The 12,774-nt window shown below is 53.5% G+C and overlaps 1 protein-coding gene across 1 annotated transcript in view; it reads right to left on the bottom strand.

Annotated features, from left to right (window-relative positions):
- Window positions 1-578: 578 nt before the first annotated feature.
- LOC142466415 (thyrotropin-releasing hormone receptor-like) overlaps window positions 579-12,774 on the bottom strand; it is a 49,875-nt gene continuing 37,679 nt past the window's right edge. Inside the window, exon 3 of the mRNA XM_075571302.1 lies at window positions 579-1,663. Coding sequence (XP_075427417.1) covers window positions 1,253-1,663 — 411 coding nt within the window. The 3' untranslated portion in view covers window positions 579-1,252. The remainder of the gene's footprint in view (window positions 1,664-12,774) is intronic.

Below are 12,774 nucleotides of genomic sequence, written 5' to 3'. Positions count from 1 at the left end.
TCAGTTGATGCGCCCTTTCTCAGTTCCGTTTGGCGCCGGAGGTGGGGAGCGACACCTACCTGTACTTCCGGGCGCCGCCACCGTCTGACTCGGCGCCGCGAGGGAGGAAGGGGGTCCGCCATCTTACGCGCCGCGTGGCAGCTGCGGGAAGCGAGGTGATTTGGAGCGGGGAGGGGGGAGAGGTGATTTGGAGCGGGGAGAGGTGATTTGGAGCGGGGAGAGGTGATGCCGCTGGGGAGGGGGGAAGAGGTGATGCCGCTGGGGAGGGGGAAGAGGTGATGCCGCTGGGGAGGGGGAAGAGGTGATGCCGCTGGGGAGGGGGAGAGGTGATTTGGAGCGGGGAGAGGTGATGCCGCTGGGGAGGGGGAAGAGGTGATGCCGCTGGGGAGGGGGAAGAGGTGATGCCGCTGGGGAGGGGAAGAGGTGATGCCGCTGGGGAGGGGGAAGAGGTGATGCCGCTGGGGAGGGGGAAGAGGTGATGCCGCTGGGGAGGGGGAAGAGGTGATGCCGCTGGGGAGGGGGGAAAAGGTGATTTGGAGAGGGGGAGAGAGGTGTGTGTGTGTGTGTTTTATTTATTTTTTTGGACCTTTGGCCCGTCACTCCGCCTCAGGCCAATGAGAGGTGTGGGGGGCGGGCCAAGGGGGTGGTGTGAGTGTGTGAGGCCAATGAGAGGTGTGCGGGGGCGGGCGGGCCAAGGGACCAATGAGATTGCCGCTAGGGACACCGGACATCCAGCAGGCAGGCATGCATGCAGGCAGGCAGGCAGGCAAACATACAGTGCTTTCACTAATATAGTATAAGATATATATATTAAAATATATTTGATAAATACTGAACCCTTATCTAAAAAGCAGCCTTACAAACGATATAAAAGAGGAGTTGGCTGAAGTTAATTTTGAAAGGCTTTGGGTATGGAGACCCCCATTAAAGACGTTGGGGGTCACTGGTGGTTCATTGAGCTTAGTTTGAGAATCACTGATCTGCAGCTTTCTGAAGGTACACCAACAAGCAGTAATGTGGCTAGTGGTTCTGTGATAAGATTACTCATTGTACTTAAATGCAGCATAAGAGCAAAATATTGTACAGGTATTTGGCAGCGCGAGATCAGTTTCAGTTACGTTTCCGTTATCTACCGTACAGATGTTTTTTTTCCCCCATTCAGGCATTATTTTTCAAACATTAGCACAACACGATTGGCAATACATTACGCTGACACAACTAACACACTCCGTGTTGTACTGAGTGTTGGGCATTACGCCACACTGTATGTTGTTCTGGTGGCTACACACTTCTCGGTGAAGCTGACTTTTTTGGCTGGAAACCCGTTGAGGTCTTCTTGGTCAGTGAGATCGTGGTCGGGGCTGTCGTGGGAACTGTCCTTCATGACGCTGTAATATACGGGGACGTTGTACTTGGCGGCCTTCTCTGTCCTTTTCTGCTCACATTTGCATAGGTTTTTGAAGGCCGCCCTGAACTTTTGGGACATCAGGTTGTAGATGATGGGGTTGATCGCACTGTTAAGGTAGATGCACATTCTGCAGAACAGCAGGAACCACACGTTCAGGTACGGAGGGTCCATGAAAGAGTTCACCACCACCAGCGTGCGATACGGCATCCACAGGAGAGCGAACAGGATTACCACAACGGCCAACATCTTGGTTACCTGTTGGGGAAGAACACAAATCAGACAGAGCTGAATTATACGGAGATATGTTGCAGATGTATTCATAAGTCAGTTATATTTGCAAGTGTTAATTGTCAGCTAGGTCAGGGGGGCTCAACTCCAGTCCTCAAGCCTCCCCCAAGGGATCAGGTTTTCAGGATATCCCAGCTTCAGCACAGGTTCTGGTTGAGCCACCTATGTTGAAGCAGGGACTGATTGAGCCACCTGTGCTGAAGCAGGGACCGATTGAGCCACCTGTGCTGAAGCAGGGACTGATTGAGCCACCTGTGCTGAAGCAGGGACTGATTGAGCCACCATTGCCGAAGCTGGGATATCCTGACTTATTGGGGGGGGGGGGGGGAGGGAGTTGAGCCCCCCTGAGCTAGGTAATTATTCACTGAAGTGCATATAACATTTGATTTTAATGAAAGTTCTGCTGGGGCCAATTTCTGCAGATTAATCAAACATTATATACACATTTTATTAACGCCTTATGGCCCATATTTACTGGGAGACACCTTCCAGGATACAGCCATTGACTTGAATGGACTATAACGCGTCTTATTGCAGAGAGCTGCTTAGAACGGTACACAGCATGGCCATATGAGGGCCATATTTACAAGTCGATGCTACTCAACAGGACACATTCTGATGCTGGTGAATAGACTGTAAGGTGTCTTCTGGCTCTAGCTGTCTAATGGCATAGCACTGCTTAGCAAATATGGGCCTAAATTCACTACTAACATCATACTTTAACTTAAAGCAGCAGTTCAAGCTGACATTTACATTAAGAAAAAATAAATTCCATACAATCTGTGCATCAATACAATCCACATAATGATAAGTAATTAGCTAAATTGACGATCGATACGTTCTCCTGTGATCGATCAGCAAAGAATCGGCTCAGGGGCTCACTAAATGGCTGTCAATGCAGCAGAAGAGGAACAAAGATGCAAAGTTCTGCAGGGAAGATCATGTGACCAGACAGAAACTAGATACAATTGGTGCACTGCTAGTGAGAGGGCGGGGCTCAAAATGGGTGTGCCAGAGCCTGTTTCAGAAGAAGAAAGGGATGTGACTTTGTAAATGGTTGCTATAGAAACAGAAATGCTTGTTACATTAGAATACATTTTTAAAAGTATTTTCGCATAGTACATTTATTTAAAAAAACACACATGTAGGATATTGCTTTTTAAAACTAAATATTATGGCCTATATCAACTATGACACCTTCACTTGAATAAGCAACACAAGGTGTTATCTGACATAGCACTGCTTAGATAATATGCCCAGGATGCCCTCTGGTATTAAATAGATCAATTCATTTAACAGAATGACTTTTTTGTGAGAAACGCTTACTCTTCTACCAAATCAGACATCCAAACTGCGATTTACATTCATTTTTATTATACAGTAGCCCCAAAATATCCACCCAGGACAATAGTTCAATTGTAATTTGGGGATGTGACTGTATATTAACTATGGGTGGGCATATTCACACGTGGGCATATTCACATGTGGGCATATTCATACGTGGGCATATTCACACGTGGGCTTTTTCACACGTGTGTGTTTTGGTTCTAAAAATATCATTGTTTTGGTTTTGTTAAAGAGAAATGATGGAAAAAACTAAATTTTTTCAAATGAAATTCAAACTTTTGTGCCCATTCTTAATATAACAATACAGATATATGTATGTCGCAGGCTGGCGCAAATGGGGCTAAAGGTGGAACAAAGCTTGAGAAACATTAACGCATAGAGATGAAACATAAAAATGATGTCGTTTGCATCAAAATCACCTTAATACATAACTCCCAATATTTGTAGCACGTGAACCCCAATTCAAATAAGGTTCACGGATATTGATTTAAACTGAAATGCAGACTTAAAAACCTACCCAGAAATTAAAATTACTTTATGAGCTCACTTATCTAAGAATGTCAAAACCTTGCTTTTGTGGAGTTTTAATAATAACTTTATTTCATATAGCGGTTTTCTCCCCATGGGACACAAAGCGCGTCACAATTACAGTACAGCGCGCGGTACGCAGCACATAGGAATGTTACAGACACAGTCCCTGCCCAGGTGAGCTTACAATCTATGATTTTGATGCCTGAGGAACAGGGAGATAAAGTGACTTGCCCAACGTCACAAGGAGCAGACACCGGAAATTGAACCCCTGATTCAGGCTCGGTGTTATGGCTTACGGAGTCAGTCTTTTACTCACTGAGCCGCTCCTGCAACATGGCTGTTGCCTCTGGTGTGTAAAAGTGTATATCTGAAGGTTCATTTGTACATATACATTTACAGTTCTTTCACTGATGTCACAGTACATTGAAACCTAAAATATGATGGCAGATAAGAAGGACTGCTTTGCTCACCTTGCCTGCCATGCTGGAAACAAGACACCTGAATTCCTAAATATGTTCGTTCCATTATTTTTTTTATTTAAGTTACATGCTGCACTGAGACATGAACACATATAAAAACAGAAGCATCTGTTTATGGATTAGCCTTCATACAGAGCTTTTCTTACAACATAAACTATGTGACCAACCTCAAACATCGACTGCGTGAAATCTCACATCCAGTGTCAGTGGAAATACTGACTTCCTGGTCTTTCTTTGTCCTTCTTGCCCATACACCTCAAGAGCAAAGGATCCTTGTTTGCAAAGGGTTATGCATTAATATAGATGATGAATAGATAAATACAGCTGAAACCCGTTATAACGCAGTTCTCGGGGTCCACCTGATGCGATCGCGTTATAAGTGGTTCGCGGAAAAAAAATGGCTGCGATCAGGGGTTCCGCGACTGCCGGAGGCGGCACAGCGGCACCCCCACGCATGCCTTACGTGTTCCACATGCAGTGTCATGTTTGTTAATTCCTTGGTTACTTCTAAAATCTGGTTTGGTGTTGCATGAGAAGAGATCTAAAAAAGTGGTGGGGGGGGGGGGTGCGCTAGCAGCAAAAGCACAGAATCAGATCAGGAGCCACGCTCAAACCGCGTTATAAGCGGATCCCTGTTGTAGCGGATCATGCTATAATGGCGTTGAGCTGTAGATGTTATTACACGTGTGCAGCTCCCCCTTGCGCCCGCCGCGTTATAATCTCCTCTGGTGCTGTATAGTACACATGGCATTCCCTTCATTGCTACATTCAGCTGGCCAAGAAGCAAAGAAATATAGGATTGATGCCAGATAATCTTTCTGCCCATCTGTTGTGAAGCCTCAGATGCGACTATAGCCTTTGCGTTCTTTTATACTTGGGATAGCGTTGTGTCTGTCCCAAGCATATTTGAATTCCCACCTCTGTTGTGGAGCTGTTTCCTAAATCCACCCCCCTCTCTGGTAAGAAAAACTATCTTACATTTCCCCTCAACCAGGCACCTTCCATTTCAGAGAATGGCCCCTCGCTATAGCACTTCTCTTTCTCTAACACAGGGGGCGCTCAACTCCAGTCTTCAACCCCTCCCCCCCCCCCAACAGGTCAGTTTTTCTGGATATCCCAGCTTCAGCACAGGTGGTTCAATCAGACTGAGCCTCTGATTGAGCCACCTGTGCTGAAGCAGGGACTGACTATTCCACCTGTGCTGAAGCAGGGATATCCTGAAAACCTGACTTGTTTGGGGGTGGGGGGGAGGCTTGAGGGCTGAAGTTGAGCCCCCCTGCTCTAACATATGCTATATGTACCATATTGAAACACGGGCCCAGATGCACAAACCTCTGTGAAACCAAGGCTCGTAATCCGATGTGACCTAAAATAGTAACAATCGTTATTTTCCTTGAGGGTAACATGACTCCACAAAGATAATTACATGCCAACACAATGGTCAAAATACATCTCACTCGCATAGGCTCAGCATCACGTTACTGCAACGCAGCATGACATTATCTGCAAGCAGGGTCCCTTTAAGGAGAGGGAGAGGGGCCCAGATTCACAAAGCATGTGAATGGGGATTAAGTCGTGCTGAAGCTTAGCACCCTTTGCTGGATCTGGGCCAGAGAGTCCTATTTTAGTGACCACACCTGAGATACCTGAGAAAAATACTAATTTCAATATTCTTTGCATATTAAAAATTTGCATATTTCCCAGGCACCTCAGGTTTGTTCACTTGTATTTCGCCACATGTTATATAAAGGAGTGTTTTGGGAGGTATACAAGTCAATTGCTCCTCCTTTTAAAATAGGACTCTCTCCTTCTCCCTCTCCAGCAAAACCAATATTTCAGTGTCTGATAGGGGTAACGCCACCTTCATGTATAACTTCACTCACATAATGATAAGTTCCTGCATTAACCTTACCGGCCTTTAGGGGATACTAGCTGAGAGACCCGGCGTTGCCCGGGATGTAAATGCGTAATAGGTAGTATTATTTATAAATCGTGGAACAATAGGTGACTGTTTGTTGTAAAGGTTGGATAATAATGTTGAAAAGAAAGATGGAAGAAAATGTAATACGATGTTGTATAAAAATGGTTTATTGTAAACACACCACAGTACAATGTATATTTTGGTGGCATAAGTGATGTAAAAATCTGAGTCGTGTGTCCTGCTAGGGTGTGAGGCGGCGGGTGGCGCGTGGGTTGTGAGTGCTGTGTGCGAGTGGGGGTCCTGCTAGGGTGTGAGGCGGCGGGTGGTGCGTGGGTTGTGAGTGCTGTCTGTGAGTGGGGGTCCTGCAAAGGTGTGAGGCGGCGGCTGGCGCGTGGGTTGTGAGTGCTGTCTGTGAGTGGGGGTCCTGCTAGGGTGTGAGGCGGTGGGTCAGTGATGTCGGTGCGTAGGGGTGGGAGCCAGCAGGTGTGTGTGGCGGCAGATATGTGTCGAGTGTGGCGGGTGTCTGTTGAGTGCGTGCAGCGGCTGTGAGGCGGTGGGTGAAAGGCAGAGGCGGCCGGAGTAAGGGCGGGTGAAAGGCAGAGGCGGGGGTGGGGAGGCGGTAAGGCGGGCATGAAGGCGAAGGGCGGCGGGAAGGGGAGGAGGGGGTGGAGGAGGGGGGCAAGGGGTGGAGGAGGGGGGCAAGGGGTGGAGGAGGGGGGCAAGGGGTGGAGGAGGGGGGAAGGGTTAGAGGAGGGGGGGGGGAAGGGTTAGAGGAGGGGGGGGGAAGGGTTAGAGGAGGGGGGGGGAAGGGTTAGAGGAGGGGGGGGGAAGGGTTAGAGGAGGGGGGGGAAGGGTTAGAGGAGGGGGGGAAGGGTTAGAGGAGGGGGGGAAGGGTTAGAGGACGGGGGGGAAGGGTTAGAGGAGGGGGGGAAGGGTTAGAGGAGGGGGGGGAAGGGTTAGAGGAGGGGGGGGAAGGGTTAGAGGAGGGGGTGGAAGTGTGGGAGGGGGTGGGAGGGGAAAGGGGAAAAAGAGGTGATGGGGGGGGGAAGAGGAGCGGAGGGGGGGGTGGAAAGGGGAGCGGAGGGGGGGTGGAAAGGGGAGCGGAGGGGGGGTGGAAAGGGGAGCGGAGGGGGGGTGAAGGGGAGCGGAGGGGGGGTGAAGGGGAGCGGAGGGGGGGAAGGGGAGCGGAGGGGGGAAGGGGAGCGGGGGGAGGAAGGGGAGCGGGGGGGGGGGGGGAAGGGGAGCGGGGGGGGAAGGGGAGCGGGGGGGGGAAGGGGAGAAGTGGTGGGAAGGGGGAGGAGGGGGGAGGTGGTGGGAAGGGGGAGGAGGGGGGAGGTGGTGGAAAGGGGGAGAAGGGGGGAGGTGGTGGAAAGGGGGAGAAGGGGGGAGGTGGTGGGAAGGGGGAGAAGGGGGGAGGTGGTGGGAAGGAGGAGGAGGGGGAAGGTGGTGGAAAGGGAGAGAAGGGGGGATGTGGTGGGAAGGGGGAGGAGGGGGAAGGTGGTGGGAAGGGGGAGGAGGGGGAAGGTGGTGGGAAGGGGGAGGAGGGGGGAGGTGGTGGGAAGGGGGGAGGTGGTGGGAAGGGGGGGAGGGTGGAGGTGGTGGGAAGGGGGGGAGGTGGTGGGAAGGGGGGGAGGGTGGAGGTGGTGGGAAGGGGGGGAGGTGGTGGGAAGGGGGGGGAGGTGGTGGGGGGGAGGGGGGAGGTGGTGGGGGGGAGGGTGGAGGTGGTGGGAAGGGGGGGAGGTGGTGGGAAGGGGGGGGAGGTGGTGGAAAGGGGGGGGAGGTGGTGGGAAGGGGGGGGAGGGGTGAGGTGGTGGGAAGGGGGAGGAGGTGGGAAGGGGGAGGCGGAGGGAAGGCGGGGGGTGGGAGGCGGTGGGAAGGCGGGGGGTGGGAGGTGGGAAGGCGGGGGGTGGGAGGCAGTGGGAAGGGGGGGGGAGGCGGTGGGAAGGGGGGGAGGGAGGCGGTGGGAAGGGGGGGGGGGAGGCGGTGGGAAGGGGGGGGGAGGCGGTGGGAAGGGGGGGGGAGGCGGTGGGAAGGGGGGGGAGGCGGTGGGAAGGGGGAGGGAGGCGGTGGGAAGGGGGGGTGGGAGGCGGTGGGAAGGGGGGGTGGGAGGCGGTGGGAAGGGGGGGTGGGAGGCGGTGGGAAGGGAGGCGGTGGGAAGGGGTGGGGGGAGGCGGTGGGAAGGGGTGGGGGGAGGCGGTGGGAAGGGGGGCTGGGAGGCGGTGGGAAGGGGGGGGAGGTGGGGGGAGGCGGTGGGAAGGGGGGCTGGGAGGCGGTGGGAAGGGGGGGGAGGCGGTGGGAAGGGGGGGGCGGTGGGAAGGGTGGGGGGGGCGGTGGGAAGGGGGGGGGGGGCGGTGGGAAGGGGGGGGCGGCGGTGGGAAGGGGGGGGAGGCGGTGGGAAGGGGGGGGGGAGGCGGTGGGAAGGGGGGGGAGGCGGTGGGAAGGGGGGGGAGGCGGTGGGAAGGGGAGGGAAGGGGGGGGAGGCGGTGGGAAGGGGGGGGAGGCGGTGGGAAGGGGGGGAGGCGGTGGGAAGGGGGGGAGGCGGTGGGAAGGGGGGAGGCAGTGGGAAGGGGGGGGGGAGGTGGTGGGAAGGGGGGGGAGGCGGTGGGAAGGGGGGGTGGAGGGGAGGTGAAGGGGGGGTGGAGGGGAGGTGAAGGGGGGGTGGAGGGGAGGTGAAGGGGGGGTGGAGGGGAGGTGAAGGGGGGGGTGGAGGGGAGGTGAAGGTGGGGGGGTGGAGGGGAGGTGAAGGGGGGGTGGAGGGGAGTGGAGGGGAGGTGAAGGGGGGGGAGGGGAGGTGAAGGGGGGGAGTGGAGGGGAGGTGAAGGGGGGGAGTGGAAGGGAGGTGAAGGAGTGGAAGGGAGGTGAAGGGGTGGAAGGGAGGTGAAGGGGGGGGTGGAAGGGAGGGGGGTGGAAGGGAGGGGGGTGGAAGGGAGGGGGGTGGAGGGGGGGGTGGAAGGGAGGGGGGTGGAGGGGAGGTGGAAGGGAGGGGGGTGGAGGGGAGGTGAAGGGGGGGGGTGGAGGGGAGGTGAAGGGGGGGAGGTAAATGGGGAGGTGAAAGGGAGAAGTGGAGTGAGGGGAGGTGAAAGGGAGTGAGGGGAGGTGAAAGGGGGTGAGGGGAGGTGATGGGGGGTGAGGGGAGGTGAAGGCCGCTCACTCACCCGTCCGGCAGGTCCCACGTGGATCTGAGGCGGGAGGCAGCGTGTTGTGGCCGCTCTCCCGCTGTGTCCCGGACGCTCGCTCGCTCCCCCGCTGACTGTAGCGGCGCCGGGGGGGGGGGGGGTATCGGGGAGACACTGACACTGGAGGGGAGGGGGGGGTGGAGGGGAGGGGGGGGTGGAGGGGAGGTGAAGGGGGGGGTGAAGGGGGGTGGAAGGGAGGTGAAGGCCGCTCACTCACCCATCTGGCACGTCCCACGTGGATCTGAGGCGGGAGGCAGCGTGTTGTGTCCGCTCCCCCGCTGTGTCCCGGGCGCTCGCTCGCTCACTCCGCTCCCCCGCTGACTGTAGCGGCGCCGTGGGGGGGGTATCGGGGAGACACTGACACTGGAGGGGAGGGGGGGGTGGAGGGGAGGTGAAGGCCGCTCACTCACCCGTCCGGCAGGTCCCACGTGGATCTGAGGCGGGAGGCAGCGTGTTGTGGCCGCTCCCCCGCTGTGTCCCGGGTGCCGCCATCTTGGGCACTCGGCGCCGCGAGGCAGCCTGCCTGGCCACTGGCTGTTCCCCCGCCGGGGAGGGGTGAGTTGTAGCGCCGGGGAGGGGGGGGCATGTATATGTGTGGGGGGGGGGAGAGGTGGGAGATATAGAAGGGGGGTCTCGCACGGCCGCTGAGGTGGGGGGGGGGGCGCTGAAGGGGTAATAATAGTGTGTGTGTCCCGCTGACTGTAGCGGCGCCGGGGGAGGGGGGGGTCGGGGTGAAAGCGCGGGAGACACGGGGAGAGGAGGAGGTGCGCGCGGGTGCTGCTAACACTGTGAGCCCCGCTAATGTATGTAACAGTGTGTGTGTGTGTGTGTCACTGTGTGTGTGTGTGTCACTGTGTGTGTGTGTCCCTGTGTCCCTGTGTGTGTGTGTGTGTGTGTGTGTGTGTGTGTGTGTGTGTGTGTGTGTCTGTGTCTGTGTGTCTGTGTGTCTGTGTGTGTGTCTGTGTGTGTGTCCCCCCCTGTGTGTGTGTGTCCCTGTGTTCCCTGTGTGTGTGTGTGTGTCCCTGTGTTCCCTGTGTGTGTGTGTCCCTGTGTGTCCTTTGGCCCGTCACTCCGCCTCAGGCCAATGAGAGGTGTGCGGGGGCGGGCCAAGGGACCAATGAGATTTCCCCTAGGGACACCGACATCCAGGCAGGCAAACATACAGTGCTTTCACTAATATAGTATAAGATGCGCTGGGATAGCCTGAAAACCTGACCTGTTGGTGGCCCTTGAGCAGTGAAATTTCCCACCCCTGACGTACACTATTCTTTTGAAGGTTGTATTGTATTGTGAGCTCGCAACTTTGATGCAGGCGCATTGTTCACTTGTTGGAACATATACCAATCACACTGGCTGCTGGCACTGCATTACTTTGTAACAGGTACGTGAGGGGCTTCAAAATCCCATTTACAAAATGGAATTATTGTTAGAAGAAACTTCCACTGAAAAAACAATAATAATAATAATTAAAAAAAAAAGAGACACTAGACCCAAAATAAATCCAGTATTCCTGTGGACCAGAATTGTTAATAGAATTCTGTACTTTAAACAAAGTTACAATATTCCTGGATCAGTCCCGTGTATTTCTAGGGAGTCTTATTTAGGAAGGTAGGAGAGGATGTGTGGCTCATTGCTTTGTGGATGGAAAACAAGCAAACGTGGCAGTTTATTATCATTTTTTGTAGTGACAGGATTGAAGCAGGGGGTCTCTGGAGCAGGGGGTCTCCGAAGCAGGGGGTCTCCGAAACAGGGGGTCTCCGGAGCAGGGGGTCTCCGGAGCAGGGGGTCTCCGAAGCAGGGGGTCTCCGGAGCAGGGGGTCTCTGAAGCAGAACTGCGTTCATCTCAGCTCCGGGGACCCCCTGCTTCCAGAGATACTTGCCTCGGGGGGGGGGGGGGGGTGCCGGTATCTTTGCCAGTCGCTTGTTGGGCCTCACATAATGGTGGCTTTAAATGTCTTGTGGGCCAATAGAAAGCCGTGATGTCATCCCTTGCGGCTTCCTATTGACCCTCGTGACGAGGGACATTTAAACACGACAGAGATGCCTTAAGATTTTTAGAACTAAAACCCCAAAACGTTATAGAACCAGAACCCCCGGCCCAGTGCCCGTCTCTAGGTGTCTCTCAACATATTTTTCTAATTATTTTAAGTTTTTCAGTTATATTATTTTAGCTTCCTATTTGTGTTTTTTGATGATTTTATACTCATTTTTTGCATTTTGGGTGCGTTATGATGCTATTTTAGCCTTTTTTTCTGGTTATTTTGCGTGGTGTAAAAATACTGTATATGAGAAATCCAGAACCAAACAAATTGAGTTTTGGCAAAAGCAGAAGAAAAAGAACTAAAACCAAAAACACAAATGTTTTTATTTTTAGAACCAAAACGCCAGTAAAAAGTGCCGGACCCAAACTGAAACGTTAGTCATTTTACCGGTGCAAACGTTAGAAGATGAATTGTCACAAAGAACGCAGCGCTGCGGGTGTGTACAGGATGGCACGCTTTGCTCCGGTGAAGCCGGGAAAACAATTCCTGTCAATGAATTGCTGGCTCAGCCAACAAAAAGGCGAAGGGCCATGTTTATTAAACTGTGCTACTGGATACAACAACTTTCAGCCCGGCTTAGTAACTAAATATGGTCTATTCAAGAGAACGGGCTGTAAGGCGTATTCCGGCATGGAAGGTGACCAACGGGGTCTCAACGCTGGGTAAATTTGGCCCAGAATCAAATCTGACTCTAACAATGGTCAGATTGTGGACATGTAAATGGCAGATTAGGCCCCATATAGATTGGATCAAGGGTGTCAAGCTCAGTAGTCAAGGGCCACCAACAGGCCAGGTTTTACGGATATCCCTGCTTCAGCACAGGTGGCTCAATCAGTAGCTCAGTCATTGACTGCGCCCCCTGCGCTGAAGCAGGTATATCTTAGAAACCTGACCTGTTGGTGGCCCTTGAGGACTGGAGTTGGCAGCCCTGCAGCTACAGCGCAAGTGGCTCAATCAGTGGCTCAGTCGAAGACTGCACGACCTGTGCTGAAGCAGGGATATCCATACAACCTGGCCTGTTGGTGGCCCCTGAGGACTGAGTTTGACACCCCTGGATTAGACATACCCATAAAACGTGTAATAGACGAATGATCATAAACCAAGAAGTTGGAGCAAAATCCATAGCGGCCTCAAATCTGGGGGTTTGGGGGGTTGGCAAATCCCAAATAATCAGCTTCACATGTCCCCCCAAGTCCCTGCACAAACTGCTCCCATCTCTTTGCTAAACGCTAATCTCACTGCTAATATTTCATTGCCGGCTACGGAAGGGGGTTTATGCATAATTCTACATGCTAATCACCTGGATAAACTTTTAGCGCTATTGGAATTTGCCAGCATGATAAGATTGCAAATGTAATCAGTGTGCTAATTTGTATAATGCTGTGCAAATGGGAAATCTTCTCCCGTCAACACATTTCAACCCAAATTACTCCGGCACTTTCACCGCGCTCTCTTATTTTGATCTTTTACGAATATTGAGAGTGAGAATTGGCAGGTGTTAGGAAACTTCATGGTAACTATATTACCTTAATTAGATGTAGATTACTATTTGCCTTGTAGTCAATTACGGTATCTGCCTTTC

Source organism: Ascaphus truei, chromosome 15 (genome assembly GCF_040206685.1).
Source record: "Ascaphus truei isolate aAscTru1 chromosome 15, aAscTru1.hap1, whole genome shotgun sequence".
Lineage (NCBI taxonomy): Eukaryota > Metazoa > Chordata > Amphibia > Anura > Ascaphidae > Ascaphus > Ascaphus truei.
The sequence above is the reverse complement of the archived record's forward strand: the minus strand, read 5'-3'. Positions and strand labels throughout refer to the sequence as shown.